Source organism: Phocoena sinus, chromosome 11 (assembly GCF_008692025.1).
Source record: "Phocoena sinus isolate mPhoSin1 chromosome 11, mPhoSin1.pri, whole genome shotgun sequence".
Lineage (NCBI taxonomy): Eukaryota > Metazoa > Chordata > Mammalia > Artiodactyla > Phocoenidae > Phocoena > Phocoena sinus.
The window spans coordinates 30610980-30626965 of NC_045773.1; the positions used below are offsets into that span (position 1 = coordinate 30610980).

General features: G+C 36.1%; 1 protein-coding gene across 5 annotated transcripts in view; it reads left to right on the forward strand.

The window, feature by feature from the left end:
* Nucleotides 1–15986, forward strand: part of CFAP20DC (CFAP20 domain containing) — a 265217-nt gene that overhangs the window by 86932 nt on the left and 162299 nt on the right. For all 5 annotated transcript variants that reach the window (XM_032650317.1, XM_032650318.1, XM_032650319.1 and 2 more), the window contains exon 5: nt 6100–6214. In XM_032650317.1, the coding sequence (XP_032506208.1) occupies nt 6100–6214 (115 nt within the window). The remainder of the gene's footprint in view (nt 1–6099; nt 6215–15986) is intronic.

Here is a 15986-nt window from a genome sequence, read left to right on the forward strand (position 1 = left end):
AAGTGAAAGGATTCATGGTTTTTATCTGATAAACAAGTATTCTATTGAAAATATTTGGCTGTGGTTCTCAAGGACAGAAACCAGGCACTCTTGTCGCTGTCAAAACATGTCTGACAAATAGTAGTCACTCAGCATAAATGAATGGAAGAGCTTCAGCCTGGTATAGTAGTGGACATACAGTTTTGTCACAGAAATGACAATGGATTCTGTAGAGACAAGTTTTAATACCTGTCTCTGCTACTTACTAGCTGTATGTCTATGGACTAGAAGCTGTCTTGGTTTCTAGAGTCTAGTTTCATCATCTAAAAAATGGAGGATGAATATACTACCCGCAGTGAAGGATTGATGTGAGATTTAATAAAGGAATGTCTATGGAATGTGCTAAAAACAGCTGCTTAAGATAATTATTTTCCCCTGCACCCACACTAGAATATGATTTCCATGTCTTAGCTACTTCCATGTCTCTAGTGCCTTGTACTGTGCCACTAAGGAATTGACTGAATGTTAGTTGAATGAACTAATGAATCAGGAGGAAATTTTGAATAGAAGTCCTCAAAGTTTAATAGTTTCTAGTGATTGGCTACAGAGTAGGACTGTTCATCTAAGTTGCTAAAATGGAATAGAAGTATTGGTTGTGATTGTGGAAGAGGTTTAGGTTTAGATTAAAACATGTTCTCTTTAGGGCTTCCCTGGTGGTGCAGTGGTTGAGAGTCCGCCTGCCACTGCAGGGGACACGGGTTCATGCCCCAGTCCGGGAAGATCCCACATGCCGCAGAGCGGCTGGGCCCATGAGCCATGGCCGCTGAGCCTGCGCGTCTGGAGCCTATGCTCCACAACGGAAGAGGCCACAGCAGTGAGAGGCCCGCATACTGCAAAAAAAAAAAACAAAAAAACAAAAAAACCTGACATAGATCTTGTAAGGAAATTACACACCAGTGTCCCTCATGAACATAGGTATAAAAATCCTCAACAAAAATGCTAGCACAATTGAAATATACACCAAGAATACAAGGTTGGTTTCACATTTGAAAATCAATTGATATAATTCAACATATGGAAAGAATAAAGGAGAAAAACAATAGGATCATCTCAATCAATGCAGAAAAAGCATTTGACAGAATTCTACACCTTTTCATGATTAAAAAAAAATTCTCAAAAAGCTAGAAATAGAAGAGAACTTCCTCTGAAAAAAGAAACCTACATCTAACATATTTAATAGAAACATAGTGAACGCTTTCCCGCTATAATCAGGAACAATGCAAGATTTTCTACTCTCATCACTTCTGTTTAGTATATGCTGGAGGTCCTAACCAGGGAAGTAATGTAAGAAAAAATAAATAAAAAGTATAAAAATTGAAAAAAGCAAAAGTAAAAGTCTTTATTTACTGAAGACATGATTGTATATGTAGAAAATTCTCAGGAATCTACCAAACAGTTACTAGAACTCATGAGTGAATTAAGTAAGGTCACAGGAAACAAGGTCTGTATACCAAAAATCAATGGCATTTCTATATACTAGTAGCATTCAACTGGTAAATGAAATTTTAAAATTTATTTTCAGTCATATCAAACAATAAACTACTTAGAAATAAATTTAACAAAACATATGCAAGACTTCTAAAATGAAAACTATGAAACATTGTGAAACAAATTAAACAAGGCCTAAATAAATAGAGAGATATATCATGTAAGTAGATTGGAAGACTCAATATAGTTCTCCTTAAATTGATCTATGGATTCAACACAATCCAAGTTAAACTCTCAACGGCTTTTTTTTATCAGAAAATGATAAGTGGATCCTAAAATTTATATGGAAAAGCAAGGGCCAAAAAAACCTTGAACAAAACCAAGTTGAAGAGTTTCTTTACCTAGTTTTAAGACTTACTGTGAAGCTGCAGTAATCAAAGCAGTATAACATTGGTGTAAGAATGGATAAATGAAACAAATGGATCAATAGAGAGTCCAGAAATAGACACACACGTGCACACACACACACATTTATAGTCAATTGAGTTTCAACAGAGTACCAAGGCATTTCAGTGACTAAAGAGTCTTTAATAAATAGTGCTGGGACAACTGGATAAACATACAGAAAGAAAAGAACCGCACCCAGTACCTCACACAATATAAAGTACTTGATGTGGGATGGATCGTAGATGTAAATGTAAAAACTAAATGTAAAAACTACTGCTATAAAGATCTGGAAGGAAACAAAGGAAAGTACTTTTGCAACTTTGGACTAGGTGAGGATTTTTTAAGACAGAAAGCACTACTATAAATAATGATCAGCTGGACATCATGAAAATTAAAAACTTCTGCTAATTAAAAGTCATCATTAAGCAATAAGCTAATCTAGATAAAGCATATGAGTCTTCTGTTTGCTATTCTGGATACTTTCCTCTAGCTTAGAGATTACTTCCAAATAAAAATTTGTTTTGTTTTGGTTTGGTTTTTTTGCGGTACACGGGCCTCTCACTGTTGTGGCCTCTCTCGTTGTGGAGCACAGGCTCCGGACGCGCAGGCTCAGCGGCCATGGCTCACGGGCCCAGCTGCTCCGCGGCATGTGGGATCTTCCCGGACCGGGGCACAAACCCGTGTCCCCTGCATCAGCAGGCGGACTCTCAACCACTGCGCCACCAGAGAACTCCCCAAATAAAAAGTTTTTAAAAGATACCATTAAGATAACAGGCAAGTAAATACTCACTATAGATATATAGCTATAGCTATAGATATAGATATATCTGACAAAGGACGTGTATCTAAAATATGTAAAGAACTCTTAGAATTATAGTAAGAAAACAACCAGTAAAAACTGAGTAAAAGACTTAACATATTTCACAAGACATACCAGTAAACACATATAAAAGCATTCAATGTCATTATTCATAAGAGAAATGCAAATAAAATCACAATGGTATCCATTTCATACCCACTAGAATTGGCTAACATTAAAGTCTGAGGATGTGGAACCACTGCAATCACTTTGGAGAACTGTTTCTATAAAGTTATACATATATCTTCCCCAATGACCCAGAAATCCCATTCCTGATTTTCAAGAGAATGAAAAGACATATCCACAAGAAGACTCTTCAAGCATAGATAGTCACACAGGCTTTATTCATAAAAAACAAATACTGTAAACAAATGTTCATCAACAGGAGAATGAATAAATAAATTGTTGTTTTGCCATACAAGACTCAGCAATTTAAAAAAAGAACTATTGACTCATACTATAACATGGATAACTCTCAAACACTTCATGTTAAGTGAAAGAAGCCAGTCACAAAAGAGTATATTCTACATCGGTCCATTTATAAGAAGTTCACGAACAGACAAAATTCATCTATGGTGATAAAAATCAGGAGTGAGAACTGACTAAAAGGGACCAGGAGGGTACTTTTCTAGGGTAATGGAAATGTTTTATGTCTTATTTGGAGTGATGATTACATGGGTGTACACATTTACCAAAATACATGAGATTGATCACTAAAATCTGTACATATCAGTTACTCAGATCTTACCCCAATAAATAAAAGAGACCATATCTGTTTATTGTTATGATATCCATTCATCATGCATGGTAGAATGTTGACCCTCTTATAGCTTCCTATTGTGCAAAATAAATTTATAAACCCCTTACCTTAGCATAAAGGCCCTGCGTGATTTGGCTCTTACCTCTCCTTTCTACCTCATGTCCCTCCCTTACCTATTAATTCCTAGCCCTGCTGACTTTACTGTCTGAAGGAGTTCATTTCTTGTTATTTTCTAGTTCAGTCTCTTTTTTGTTTCCTTCATTGCATTTAGGATAACGTGCATTTATTTTGTCTCTTTATACTTTATTCACCTGCCTTTTCCACTAGAATAAAAGCTCCTGGAGGGTAGAGACCTTGACCTTTTCACTGTTGTATTCCCCAGTATAGTCCCAGGATGTTGCTTGGCTCAGGGAGTATTGTTGAATATGTGAGTGAATGAAGGAAGGAATGAATGAATGTTCCTGTTGTTCCATGTGTTGATAAAATGGGACTATACTCAGATGTTCCTCTGTTTGGCGTTCTGTCCTTACCAATTCAAATGAAAATGACATAGTCTTATCCCTCCAAGCAAAGCAAAACTGTGTCTCACGTAAGTTTTTGGTTGTTGCAATCAAACATTTTGTTTGATGCAAGGGAATTTTTTGTTCTCTTTTACTTTCCAGAATCGCTATATAGTCTTTCCTTTTATTTCCTAATCAGAACTTCTTATAGAAGCGACTTAATAGCATCCCTTATGACAAGGCCTTCCAGACATATTTGATCCTGAATCCTAGTGGTAAAATGTTTGAGCACACTAACCACATGGGTACATTTATTTATTTCAAACATATATAAATATGTTGCTGTACTATATATGTAATGAAACATACCCAAATACAACATTTTAAAAGGATGATATGAAAGATGGTTCTAATATTTTCCTCCTCTCCCATGTGCTCATCCCACTTTGAAGACACTACCTTAGGGCAAATATTCTACATTTACTTATACGTGTAAGTGTAGAATTTCAGTAGTGTTAACACTTTTGCACTTTAACCTTACATCTGACCGTGGATTGAAAGGCTTTATTGCTTTTTTTTTCCAACATCTTTATTGGAGTATAACTGCTTTACACTGTTGTGTTAGTTGCTGCTGTATAGCAAAGTGAATCAGCTATATGTATACATATATCCCCATATCCCCTCCCTCTTAAGCCTCCCTCCCACCCTCCCTATCCCACCCCTCTAGGTGGTCACAAAGCACCGAGCTGATCTCCCTGTGCTATGCAGCTGCTTCCCACTAGCTAGCTATTTTACATTTGGTAGTGCATATATATGTCAATGCTACTCTCCCACTTAGTCCTAGCTTACCCTTTCCCCTCCCCATATCCTCCAGTCCATTCTCTATGTCTGCGTCTTTATTCCTGTCCTGCTCCTAGGTTCATCAGAACCTTTTTTTTTTTTATGATATTGTTTATGCAGGTAGGGTAGAATTGTTAGGTCTGGGGCATATTTGAAATCATGTCACCTAATTTTTGCTGTACTTACTCTTAACATTGTTCAATGATAGTTTTTCTACAGAAGAAAAATGTATTAGTATTTTAGAGGAAAGAAATAATGAGATTAGAAAAGTGCAAATAGGAGGCAAGGAAGAGGTCTGGAGAAGGCTGTGTTGATTTACACTATAGTTAATTACACTGTAAATATTGGTAGCAGTATATTTGAATGAAATGTCTTTTTGAGGAATTACTAATTGTATAATATTAGCAATTAGTACACCTAGACAAAGTTGCTAAAAAATGGGGGAAATATCACTCTTCTCCAATAAAAAGACAGTTTTTAAGGTAGCATCAATTCTTCAATATAGCAGCATGAGACAGGTTTGGAGATTTTAAGACTTTTGTGTTACCTCTGAGACCTAAAGGAAGCAGAACATAAAAATGAGCCTCTATCAATTTGAATCAGACCTAATCTTTGTGATCATGGCTGTGGTCTAAATCTATTAAAGATGTTCAAATTCAGTGTCCTTGTTATCACTGCGGGTTGACCTGAGTAGTGAGCAGTAAACTTGTGTATTATAATTCTGGTTCGAAGATATGTGCTTGGAAAGTGAAACCGACAGTCAGCGGTTTGTGTCTGTCTATAAGCAGACTAAGAGTGTATATAAAATGACAGGTGCATTTTTAGAGAAAGAAACCCATAATGTTTTCCTATTTAGTAGGTGACAGAATGTCCCAAGATAACACAAGCTTAAGGAGCTGGAACAAGCATGGTTATTAAAGGCTAGCAGTTTCTCAGTTCAAACAAATTGAATTTTTTCATAGGCTGGAAGACTGGAAATATAGGGTAGAGTACTGAAATAAATTAGCATATTAAGTGAATTTATACACTCAGGCTTGTGAACACTTTCAACTTAAGGAAGAATTTTTATTACTTCTTCAAAGAAAAAGGCAATTTTTAAATTCTGTGTTTGATCTCCCTGTTGGAAAGGGCCTATATAATAAATTATATTATTTTGATGATTATCCAAAGAAGTGTGGTTATTATATTGATGGGAATCTTCACTTCTCTTCTCTCTCTTTTTTCAGAATTACTGATTTAAGGAACATAAAAAGAAGATTGTATTTATCAACAGTCCATAAGGAACTGTCCTCAACCCCTCTTCATGCAAAAATCCCACTCTTCATGATCAAACGCAAAATCGTAAGTGTTATGAATATTGCTTAAAATATTAAATTTATTTTAGCAAATATTAATTCTGGGCCTACTCTGTGTATGAGGCATTCTTTTAAGTTCCATGGTGCTATTAAAAATGAATAGAAATGTATACTCTTCTTTTACTTCCAGTGAAAGAGCTTAAGATCTACTAGATGGGAGAATATAATTGTGTGAATATCTAGGATATCACCAAAACTGTGATTGGAAGCACAGTAGAGAGAGTAAGTGCTATTGGTACAGTGAAAGGGAAAGAAATCCATCTGACTGCAGGACAAGGAAAGGCTTCATGAAGGAGATTGCACTTGGCATGGACTTTGAAGGACTGTAGAATTTCAACAGGTAGAAATGAAAAACCGAGCATTCCGAGCAGAAGGAACAGCATGAGTAGAAGCATAGAGGCTGGAAAGTGGCACATATTTGGAGAACAGAGAATGATTCATCATTGTTGCCAGATTTTTTAAAATAGCCTTAAGGAAACCTCAGTTCTATAATCCAAGAGCCTGATACAGTTTGGGAGATTTGTGTAACCTCTGAGACCTAAAGCAGAATAATATATAAGTAGGTAAGCCGTAGGTTACAGGCTAATAAGTTTGGGCCTGATACGACTGACTAGTCTTTCTCAAATGTTAGTCATTTCAATACTACTCTCATGACTACCATGTTTGTGTACTACCTGTTCCAGTATGTACATAATACTCTCCTTTAAACCAACTCAGCCTTTTTTGACTTAAATAAATTTATTTAAAAAAAAAACTTTATATCACACTTATAAATGGAAAACCAGTATAACTTTCCAGAAATAAAAATTAACCATAACAGTAAAGATACTGAAAACAAAACAGTATTTTAAAGTCTAACTAAGTACTGTTTCCTGTTTAGGGCTCTGTCCTGAGGCCTGCTCTTTATTAACAAGAGTTTATCAAGAGCTAGATACATGTTCAAGCTTTTTCTTGGGCATAATTAGAATTGAAAGAAAACTGATGGACGGAAATTTTTATTCTGTGATCTGTAGTCATTTAATGCCATGCCCATGTACCATCTAAAACCATTTCACAAACGGTACATATTCCACTCTTTGGGAGCCACTTTAGCAGAGAAAAGGAAGCCATTAAAGCTTTTGGTTTGGAGAGGAACATACAGTCAGTTCTATGCTTTGGGAAGATTAATCTGGTAGTGACATTTGGAATGGCTTAGAGGGGCTGGTAAATGGAGATCGAGAGAACATTTGCCGTACTCCAGATTAGGGTTAATGAGGACTAGGGCAGTAGCAGTAGAGGAATGGATGTAAGGTAACATCAGAAGCTTATGGTCCAATGAGCTAAGACATATTTAAACAGACCTTTTCCATATCATGTGGTACATGCTGTGAGAGCAGGACCCACTGTGAACTATGGAGCACCAGGGGAGTGATCAGAGAAGGGCTTCTGAAGAAGGGATGCATGAGCTAGGCCTTGAAAGATTATAAGAAGAGAGAAGGCACTAACCAGTTCAAGTGGGGGTGGTATTCCTAGAACAGAAAGAGTAGCATTAAGAGTAGCTGCATGAGATGTGTAGGCATATAATAATCCAGTGTTGCTGAGGAGAGACCAGAATAGTAGGGAAGTAGTAAGGCTGGAGAAGAAAACAGGGCAACCTCCTGGTAGGCCTTATATTTATAGGCAGGGAGCCTGGACTTTTATCTCATAGGTGATAGGGAGCTTTTGAAGGGCTTGCAGCAGGGGGGCATGGTCAGATTTGCATTTTAGATAGAACATCGCTTTGGAGGATGGGTGGGAAAGATGAGACTGGAGGCCGGCAGGACCAGTTAGAAAGTCAGTGCAGTTGTCACAAGAAGGTAAGAGAGCAGCAGTACCTGGCTCCTCCTAGGCACTCAATAATTATGTAAGTGGATGGATGAGTAGATGAATGATATAGGTGTAAGAGAGATGAGTCCTAAAGTTGGGAAATAGAAATCAGAGTGAAGATGAGGAAACAGAGTTGAAAAATAACTAAAAATTTTAATTGAAGATTAATTAGGTGTCAGAAATGAAGAAGAAGGAAAGTCAAGGATGGCTCTCAGTTGACTTTCTACTTTGGATGACTGGTGACAGAATCAATACCTAGAAATCCAGGAGAAAGAGCACGGTTAGAAAGGGGAGATGGAAATGTTGATAAAAACAGTCTGAGACATTCATATTGAGAATTTGGGGGGTACATAATGTTAGAGTCCTAGAGAGAGGTATGAGCTGGATATTTGGGCTTCTTCAGCATACAGGTGGCACTTACAGTCATGAGAGTGATGAAATTGCCTGCCTGCAGAGAGAGTAAGGATGGCAACAGCAACAACAAAAGAGGCTAGAGGAGGAAATACAAGGGCCTACCCAAGAAAAAGGGTGGGCAAATGAAGAAGAATTCATGAAGGAGACAGGGCAACAATGAGAAAGTGATGTGAATCATGAAGCAGAGTACAGTGTGGTGGAAACCAAGGAAGTTTTGGTAAGAGAAAATGTCAAGATGTGAAAGTATTTGGGATGTGGCAATCAGGAGGCCATTAGTAACTTCATTGACAAGTTTTGGTGTATGAGGAAGGAGTCAGGACAGTGGGCCGTGTGAATGGAAGACGGAGACGTGAGAGCATCCTGACCATTGCTTTCAGTAGGCTGATCCACTGGGCTTCATGTTCAAGTAGATATAAATAGAGGGGAGGAATCAAAGATGACTTTGAGGTTTTGAGTCTGGAAAACCTGAAGATTGAGCCCAGTAACAGGTGCTGGATTTTGGAATAAATTGATGGTTTCTGTTTGCAGTAGAATTATTTTAATTCATTGTGTACTAAACACTCATAAATGCACAAAGATTAAATGCAAATACTTCAGTTATTAAAGTTAAATCATTTAAGATGTTAAGGAAGTGCATTAGTCCTTACAAATGAAATTATATTCATCCTCTTATATTTAGGTATGATTTCCTTATTCATCTAAGATTGTTCAGTGTTAGGTGGTTTCCAAGAGCTAAACCATATATGAGACTAATACACTATTCTGTGTGTGGTTAATCAATCAGGTTTGTCATTACCTTGCTTTTGTGAGTTCAGTCACCCTTGTCAGTTAACTAACTCTGAAGTTTCTGGATATCATATGAAAATCTGAACTGATCATTCTGTACATGGCTATAATCTTCACACACACACACACACACACACACACACACACACACACACAGTGTACCCTCCATCCAGTGGCATTTGTGGGAATACAGTATCTGAAAATAAAATATTGTCTGTTAAAAGTAAACCACACAAATATCTTGCTGATATAGGAAGTAAACGTCATTGAACAATCTTTCATATTTAATAAATGAGTCTTTAAGAGGAATATGTGCTAGCAGTGCCAGGTGTCTAATGACATAAGAAATGTACTATTTAAACTAAAAAGAAAATAGCTGTAATAGGCCCTGTGGGACAATGTGTCTTCGCTCATCTATCTACCTCATCTTCTCATCCCCATTGAGACAGCTCAATAGAAAATATAAAAGAAAGGAGATGCAGGCATGAAAATTACATGTAGCTGTTTCAAAAAAAAATCCTAATGTGAAAAAATCAAACTGGTGTCTATATCTTACGTGACTTCAGCTCATTCTAAATTTTGAAAAGCAAAATATCTAGAACTTGTCTTGAATCTAGAAAAATTGCTCACGTAATTCAAGGCAGTCCTAAGCAAAGACGAGGTATTTGTTTCTATAGTGTTCCCCATCCCAATGAAATCATCAAATCATAACTACTTATAGTAAGTCCTAATTATTCTATATTTTGTGAAATAGAAACATGTAAATAATACATAGGAGTTAAGAACATGGCATCTGAGTTCTGACATTTATAGTTATGTGACCCTGTGCAAGTTCCTGTGTTCATTTTCCTCATTTATAAAATGCAGATAATATGAGGCATGCATACTACTAAGGTTCTTGTGGGAATTTACATGAGTTAATAAACATAAGGCTTTTAGAACAGTGCCTGGCATGGACCAAGCTTTAAATAAGGATTATATCTCCTATTTGCTCTTTAGGTGCTACTTCTTCCAGGACACCCTCCATGATTTCTCCTCTGCTGATTGATTAGACATTTTGGGTACAGCACATCATTAACATTCACAAATTCATAATTCTTATAACACTTCTTCACCCTGCACTTTAATCGTCTGTTTACTTACGTGTCTCCCCTTTTAGGCTGTAAGCATGACTCATTTGGTTTTTATCCCTAGTGCCTATGTACATGGCAAGTAGTAAGTACACAATAAATGTTTGTTGAACAAATTGACAAGTCTTAATGTGCCTTCTGACTTGGGAGATAAAAGAATGAGTTTATCATGGACAAATTGTATAAGCTTTCTAAATGTGCCTGCCTATTCCATAAATGTCCAGGAGTACTCAAGCAAATATTAAGAAACTCGGTTCTAATACTTGCTCTCATTTCCCCTCATTTTCCTCCCAATCCAGGAGATGCTACAGCACCAGAGGGAGGGTCTTTCCTTTCCATTGCTAACATAGTCAATTCCAAATGAGCCCTTATTGAATTAAAGCTGAATCTTGTTTAAGGGAAATTTCTAGAGAGAGCAGCAAAGTGACAGAGAGCCCTCCACCCATTTAAAATGCCATGCCTGGGGTCCTCCCTGGTGTTGGTGTGATGTTGGCCTCAGTTCTCTGCTTTTTGCCAAAGTACTCTTCACTTCATTCTACTTTTTAAGAGCCATAGATATTTTGGTGATAAACCTCAAAATACAGTATTTTAAAAGCACTTCAGCTAACATTTTTAAATCAGGAGATTTCACATAAAATTTCTGACCTCTTTTTTAAAAAAATCAGAAGTTAACATTGAGCCTGCTTTCTTGCACAGCAAGCAGTCAGCTAGAGCAGAGTGGCAACTGCACACTTTTAATGGAGCTTTAAGCTCTCCTGTGAAGTTCAGTCCTCTCCACTCATAAGGTTGTGGGTGTAGTGAGACCCTTCCTGCTTCACTCATTTAAGTGACCTGCCACGGCCCTCTAGGCATATAGTTTGCAACCCCTGATTTAGAGGATAATTGCCAAATGGTCCACTTTGCCTTGGTTCTTTAGCTAAAGCCTTCACATAACCAGAGGCAGCAAATAAAGTTAATATTTTTATAGCCACACCAACATGAATATTTATTTAGAGGCCACTTACTGTTCCAGTTACGATAGAATGTTCAACCTTTCAAATAAAAAATTTTATTTTTCATGTTATTCTTAATTATGATGTATTCATTTTAACATTTAAATTATAAAAATTTATACGTTTAATTTAGGTTTTCAATGACAAGAACAGTTTTAAAAATTAATAACCATCATATTAAACAGTGGGGGTAGCCACTTAGTCAAGACTCACTGAAATCAATCTTACTTCTTCTTTAATATAATTTCAGTCAGTTGGTGATGGTATCAGATGAACATCAATGTCTTGCCACCAAAGTATGTATTAATGTACAGTGAATTTAATTCCATTTGAATAGGAAGTTCAGGTATGAGATATTGCTGAGAATGAATCTTTCATTGGAGGTATAACAAAGTAGTATGATAAATTACAATGCCAAATTCTTTTAGTAACCTTTACCACTTAAATACCCAGTGTTTGTCATTTAGATAGATAGAATTACTCTTTAGGAGTTGTACTTTCTTGAACCACAACTCTGACGGAATATGTTATAGATTTTATTAGAAACTGAAAGAGTGGCATACTGTTTTTAAAGTTTCCTCTCAAAGATCATTTTTCCCATAGAGCCAGTGATTTGGAAATTTTTGGTTCTTAACGGTATTTAATTTCTTAAGTGCCATTGAATGAACAGAGAATGGAGGAGGCAGATTTTTTTAGATGTATATTTAAGACATAATTAGAGAATGTCTCTCAATGAAGTCATTCTAACCTAGAATCCACTGTAGTGTCTGTGGTACATATTTGAGGGTTTGTAAATGTTTTCACGTGCATATCATTTAATAATACTTGTTTTTCACTCTCTCTACTCACCTGTCTAATGTGGGTGTTGAAGAGATTTGGGAAAAGGAGCAGTTTCTTGCTTTTCTCTGCTGACCCTGAATGGTTATGTGGAATAGGGACAACTACATAAAAATATTTGTTCTGGAAAATGAATGATTGCCCAGCTTTAGGTCAGCCTATTTTCAAATCACTTGAACAGGCTGAGTAGTGTTAGAGGTAAAATGTGGCCTTGAGAGCTAGATTGTAGGGGTTTGAAACCTAGCTGTCACTTCCTGTCTGTGGGCCCTTGGGCAAGTCAGTTATTTCTGTGTGCTTCAGTTTCCTCATTGGTTAGGTCCTGACAATTATAGAACCTACTTCATAGAGGAGTTGTTACTATTAAATGAGTTATTACTTAGAATAGTACCAAGTTCATAGTAAGTGCTTAGTTAGTGTTAGTTGATATTGTTATCATTTTACTATTTTCTCTTGACCTGAATCTATGTTTATTAATTTGTGAATATGTTATCATAATAAACATCTGAACTTGCAGTTTATTTCAATTAACAAATACCTTTTGAGCCCCTGCTGTAGGCCAAGTTCTGTGCCAAAAGATGTGAATCTGAAGGTGAATGGTGCACAGTCTTCTCATCCATGAGATTATAATAGGCAGAGGAGGCAAACATATAAACAAGTTAATGATGATGGGCAGTGGTTAACACCAAACTAGTCTTAGGAAACAAATGCTGCTAAAGGAAAATATCAGACTTTTCTAGCCAAGTTGGAGCGTGTTATAAGTGGAGATATTTGTGCTAAATTGTGAATGCACACAAATAAAAGCATGGAAGTTCATGTCACGTTTGATCCCTTAACTGGGTTGTATAATGGGAATGTACAGAATCACAGTGCTGGAAAAGAAGACTGGATGAAACCATGAAGGGCCTTGAAAGCCATGATAAGAAATTTAAATTTTTAGTCCATTAGAGTTTTCTTTTTAAATTTTAACTTGGAGAAGTTTCACAATATTATCTGTATTCTCGAAAATGAGTACAATGTCAGAATAAAAAGAGCTAGAGGCAGAGAGACCAATTAAAAGGCTGTGTGAAGTCCCGGTGAGTCATACTAGCCTGAATTAGTGTAGTAGCAAAGAAGTAGAAGAGGAGAACAGATATAAAAGATACTTCAGGATTTAAATCAGTGAAAAAAAAGGGAGAAAATGGCACTGAATTAATCTAGGGCTGGAAATTGGCAAAGTACATGTGCTACCAACAAGGGAAATATCCTGTAGGAGCTTAAATGACGGCTTAGGTTGCTGTTTCTGCCCGTGACAGAATATCTGGTATCAAACTGTCCTTCCTACTGTAAACAAATATAAAGTTGGAAAAAATATTTGAAATAAGACTTTTCAACCATTTGGATAGCAGGCAACATACTTTTAAAAAAGAGAAACAAATGAAATGAGTCCTATATTCCCAAGCTTTCTGAAGGCCTATTCTGGACTGCAGTGCAGAGATGGGAGCCCAGACAGAGCATGGCATCTTGCTGAATAAAGAGATCAGAGTTAAGGATGACTGAGTCTGAGGTAGCCAGAATTTGTAGGTTAGTGTATCTGAGAGGAGCTTCAGAAATATGCATCAGGGTCTTCTTGAACCATTGTGCATCCTTACAGTAGGACCCCATGAAGTAATCACAGACGAGCCCCTGGGGAAAGAACACCTACTAAGCAGCTGTGACACACAGGGCTAGGAGATATTCGAGTACTGGCCAGAGTGAATAGGTATCACTGAACACATACAGGAGAAACTCCAGAAAGACAATTTTACTTAGAAATGGAGCTTATCTAGTCCTGGAGAAAAGGTTACCTTAGACCTGACCTAACAAATATAAAAACTCACATCAAAATCAAGATGATCTGCAAATAAACTTCCACCTGGAACATCTTTAGGACACTTCTAAGAAAAACAACAAAATCCAAAAGCCCAAAAACATAGTAGCCATAATATCCAGAATACAATTTTTAAAAAACGGATACTAGATAGGCAAACTGGGTAAACATGATCCATAACCAGGAGAAAAATCACAGAATAAAAATTCAAGGGCCTTAAAATAACTATTATAAATATATTAGAGGATTTAAAGGAAACTTCGAACATAATGAAGGAGCAAATTAAGAAACCCCAATGGAAAAAGGAAACTATGAAAAGAAATTTGGAAAAATACAATGTTGAAATGAAAGTTTCACTGGATAGACTTAACACTAAGTTAAACACTAGGGAATATCAGTAAAATTGAAGTCAAGAATATAGAAACTCTTCAAACTGAAGCACAGAGAGAGGGGAAAAGCCTGGAAAAAAAATGAATATAGTCTGAATGGCCTGTGAAACAGTATCTGTCAGTCTAATATATGTGTAATTGGAGTACTATAAGGAGAGCAAAAAGAGATTGAGCAGAAGAAACTTTATAGAAATCATGGTTGAAATTTTTCAGATTTTGAAAAATATACCCATAGATCCAGTAAGCTCAACAAACTATGAGCTGAGAAACACACAAAAACCACACCAAGATCACACCATGGTATATCATAACTAAAAACAAAAAACAAAAAAAAAACCCACAAAGATCACACCACAGTATGTCATAATTAAATTGCTAAAAATCAATGATAAAATCTAAACAAGCAGCAAGAGGAGAAAAAATCAATTATACACAAGAGAACAATGATAAAACATATCACCAGCTTTCCATCAGAAGCAATGAAAGTAGGAAGGCAATGAAATAGTGCTAGGGAAAAAAAATGTATAAACCTGTCAACTTAGAATTCTTTATCTAGTGAAAATATTCTTCAAAAATTGGAGCAAAAAAACATTTTCAGACTAAAAAGTTGAGAGAATTCGTTACCAGCAAACCTGCACTACAGAAATATTAAAGGAAGTTATTCAGGCTGAAAAAAATGTGCCAGATAGAAATTTGGATCTAAGCGAGAGAATGAAGAGGACAAGTAATGGTAAATTAATAAGTAAATCTAAAAGGTCTTTATTCATACCATAAATTCTTTCAAAGTATTTGATAGTTGAAAGCAAAAATAACAATGTAGAAGTAAAATATGTGACAATAATAACACAGAGATGGTAGTATACTTTTACAAGGTTCTAATCCAGAAGATATTCTAATATTTATTCAGGGTTAAATTGTTAGAAGTTAAAGATTCATATTGCAAACTTTGGCAACCATAGAAAAAAGTAAAAGAACAACTAATCAACAAATATAGCTAATCAACAAATTGAGGAAATTAATGGGGCACTAAAAATATATTCAGTCCAAAATAGAGGAGAGCTAAACAAAGAGCAGATGGGACAGATTGAAAACAAATAAATTGGTAGCCTTAAACTCAAACACATCAGAATAATTACATTAAATGGAAATGGACTAAAGACTCCAACAGAAATCGTTATGTTGAATAAAAAGTGAGACAATTATATTCTGTTTATAAGCAGTGCACATTAAATTTAAGGACACAGGTAGGTTAAAAAAATTTTAATACAAAAAGTTTTACCTTGCAAACACAAATTATAAGAAAGCTAGAATGGCTCTCTATTAATATCAGTCAAAGTAGACTGCAGGACAAGGAATATTATGTAACAAGGCATATTTCATAATGATAAGGGGGTCAGACATGTAGAAGATATAACATCCTACATGTGTACATAGCTAGTAACGGTGCTTGAAAATGCATGAAGCAAAAAGTAACAGAACTGAAGGGAGAAAGATAAAAACACAATTATAGATGACGATT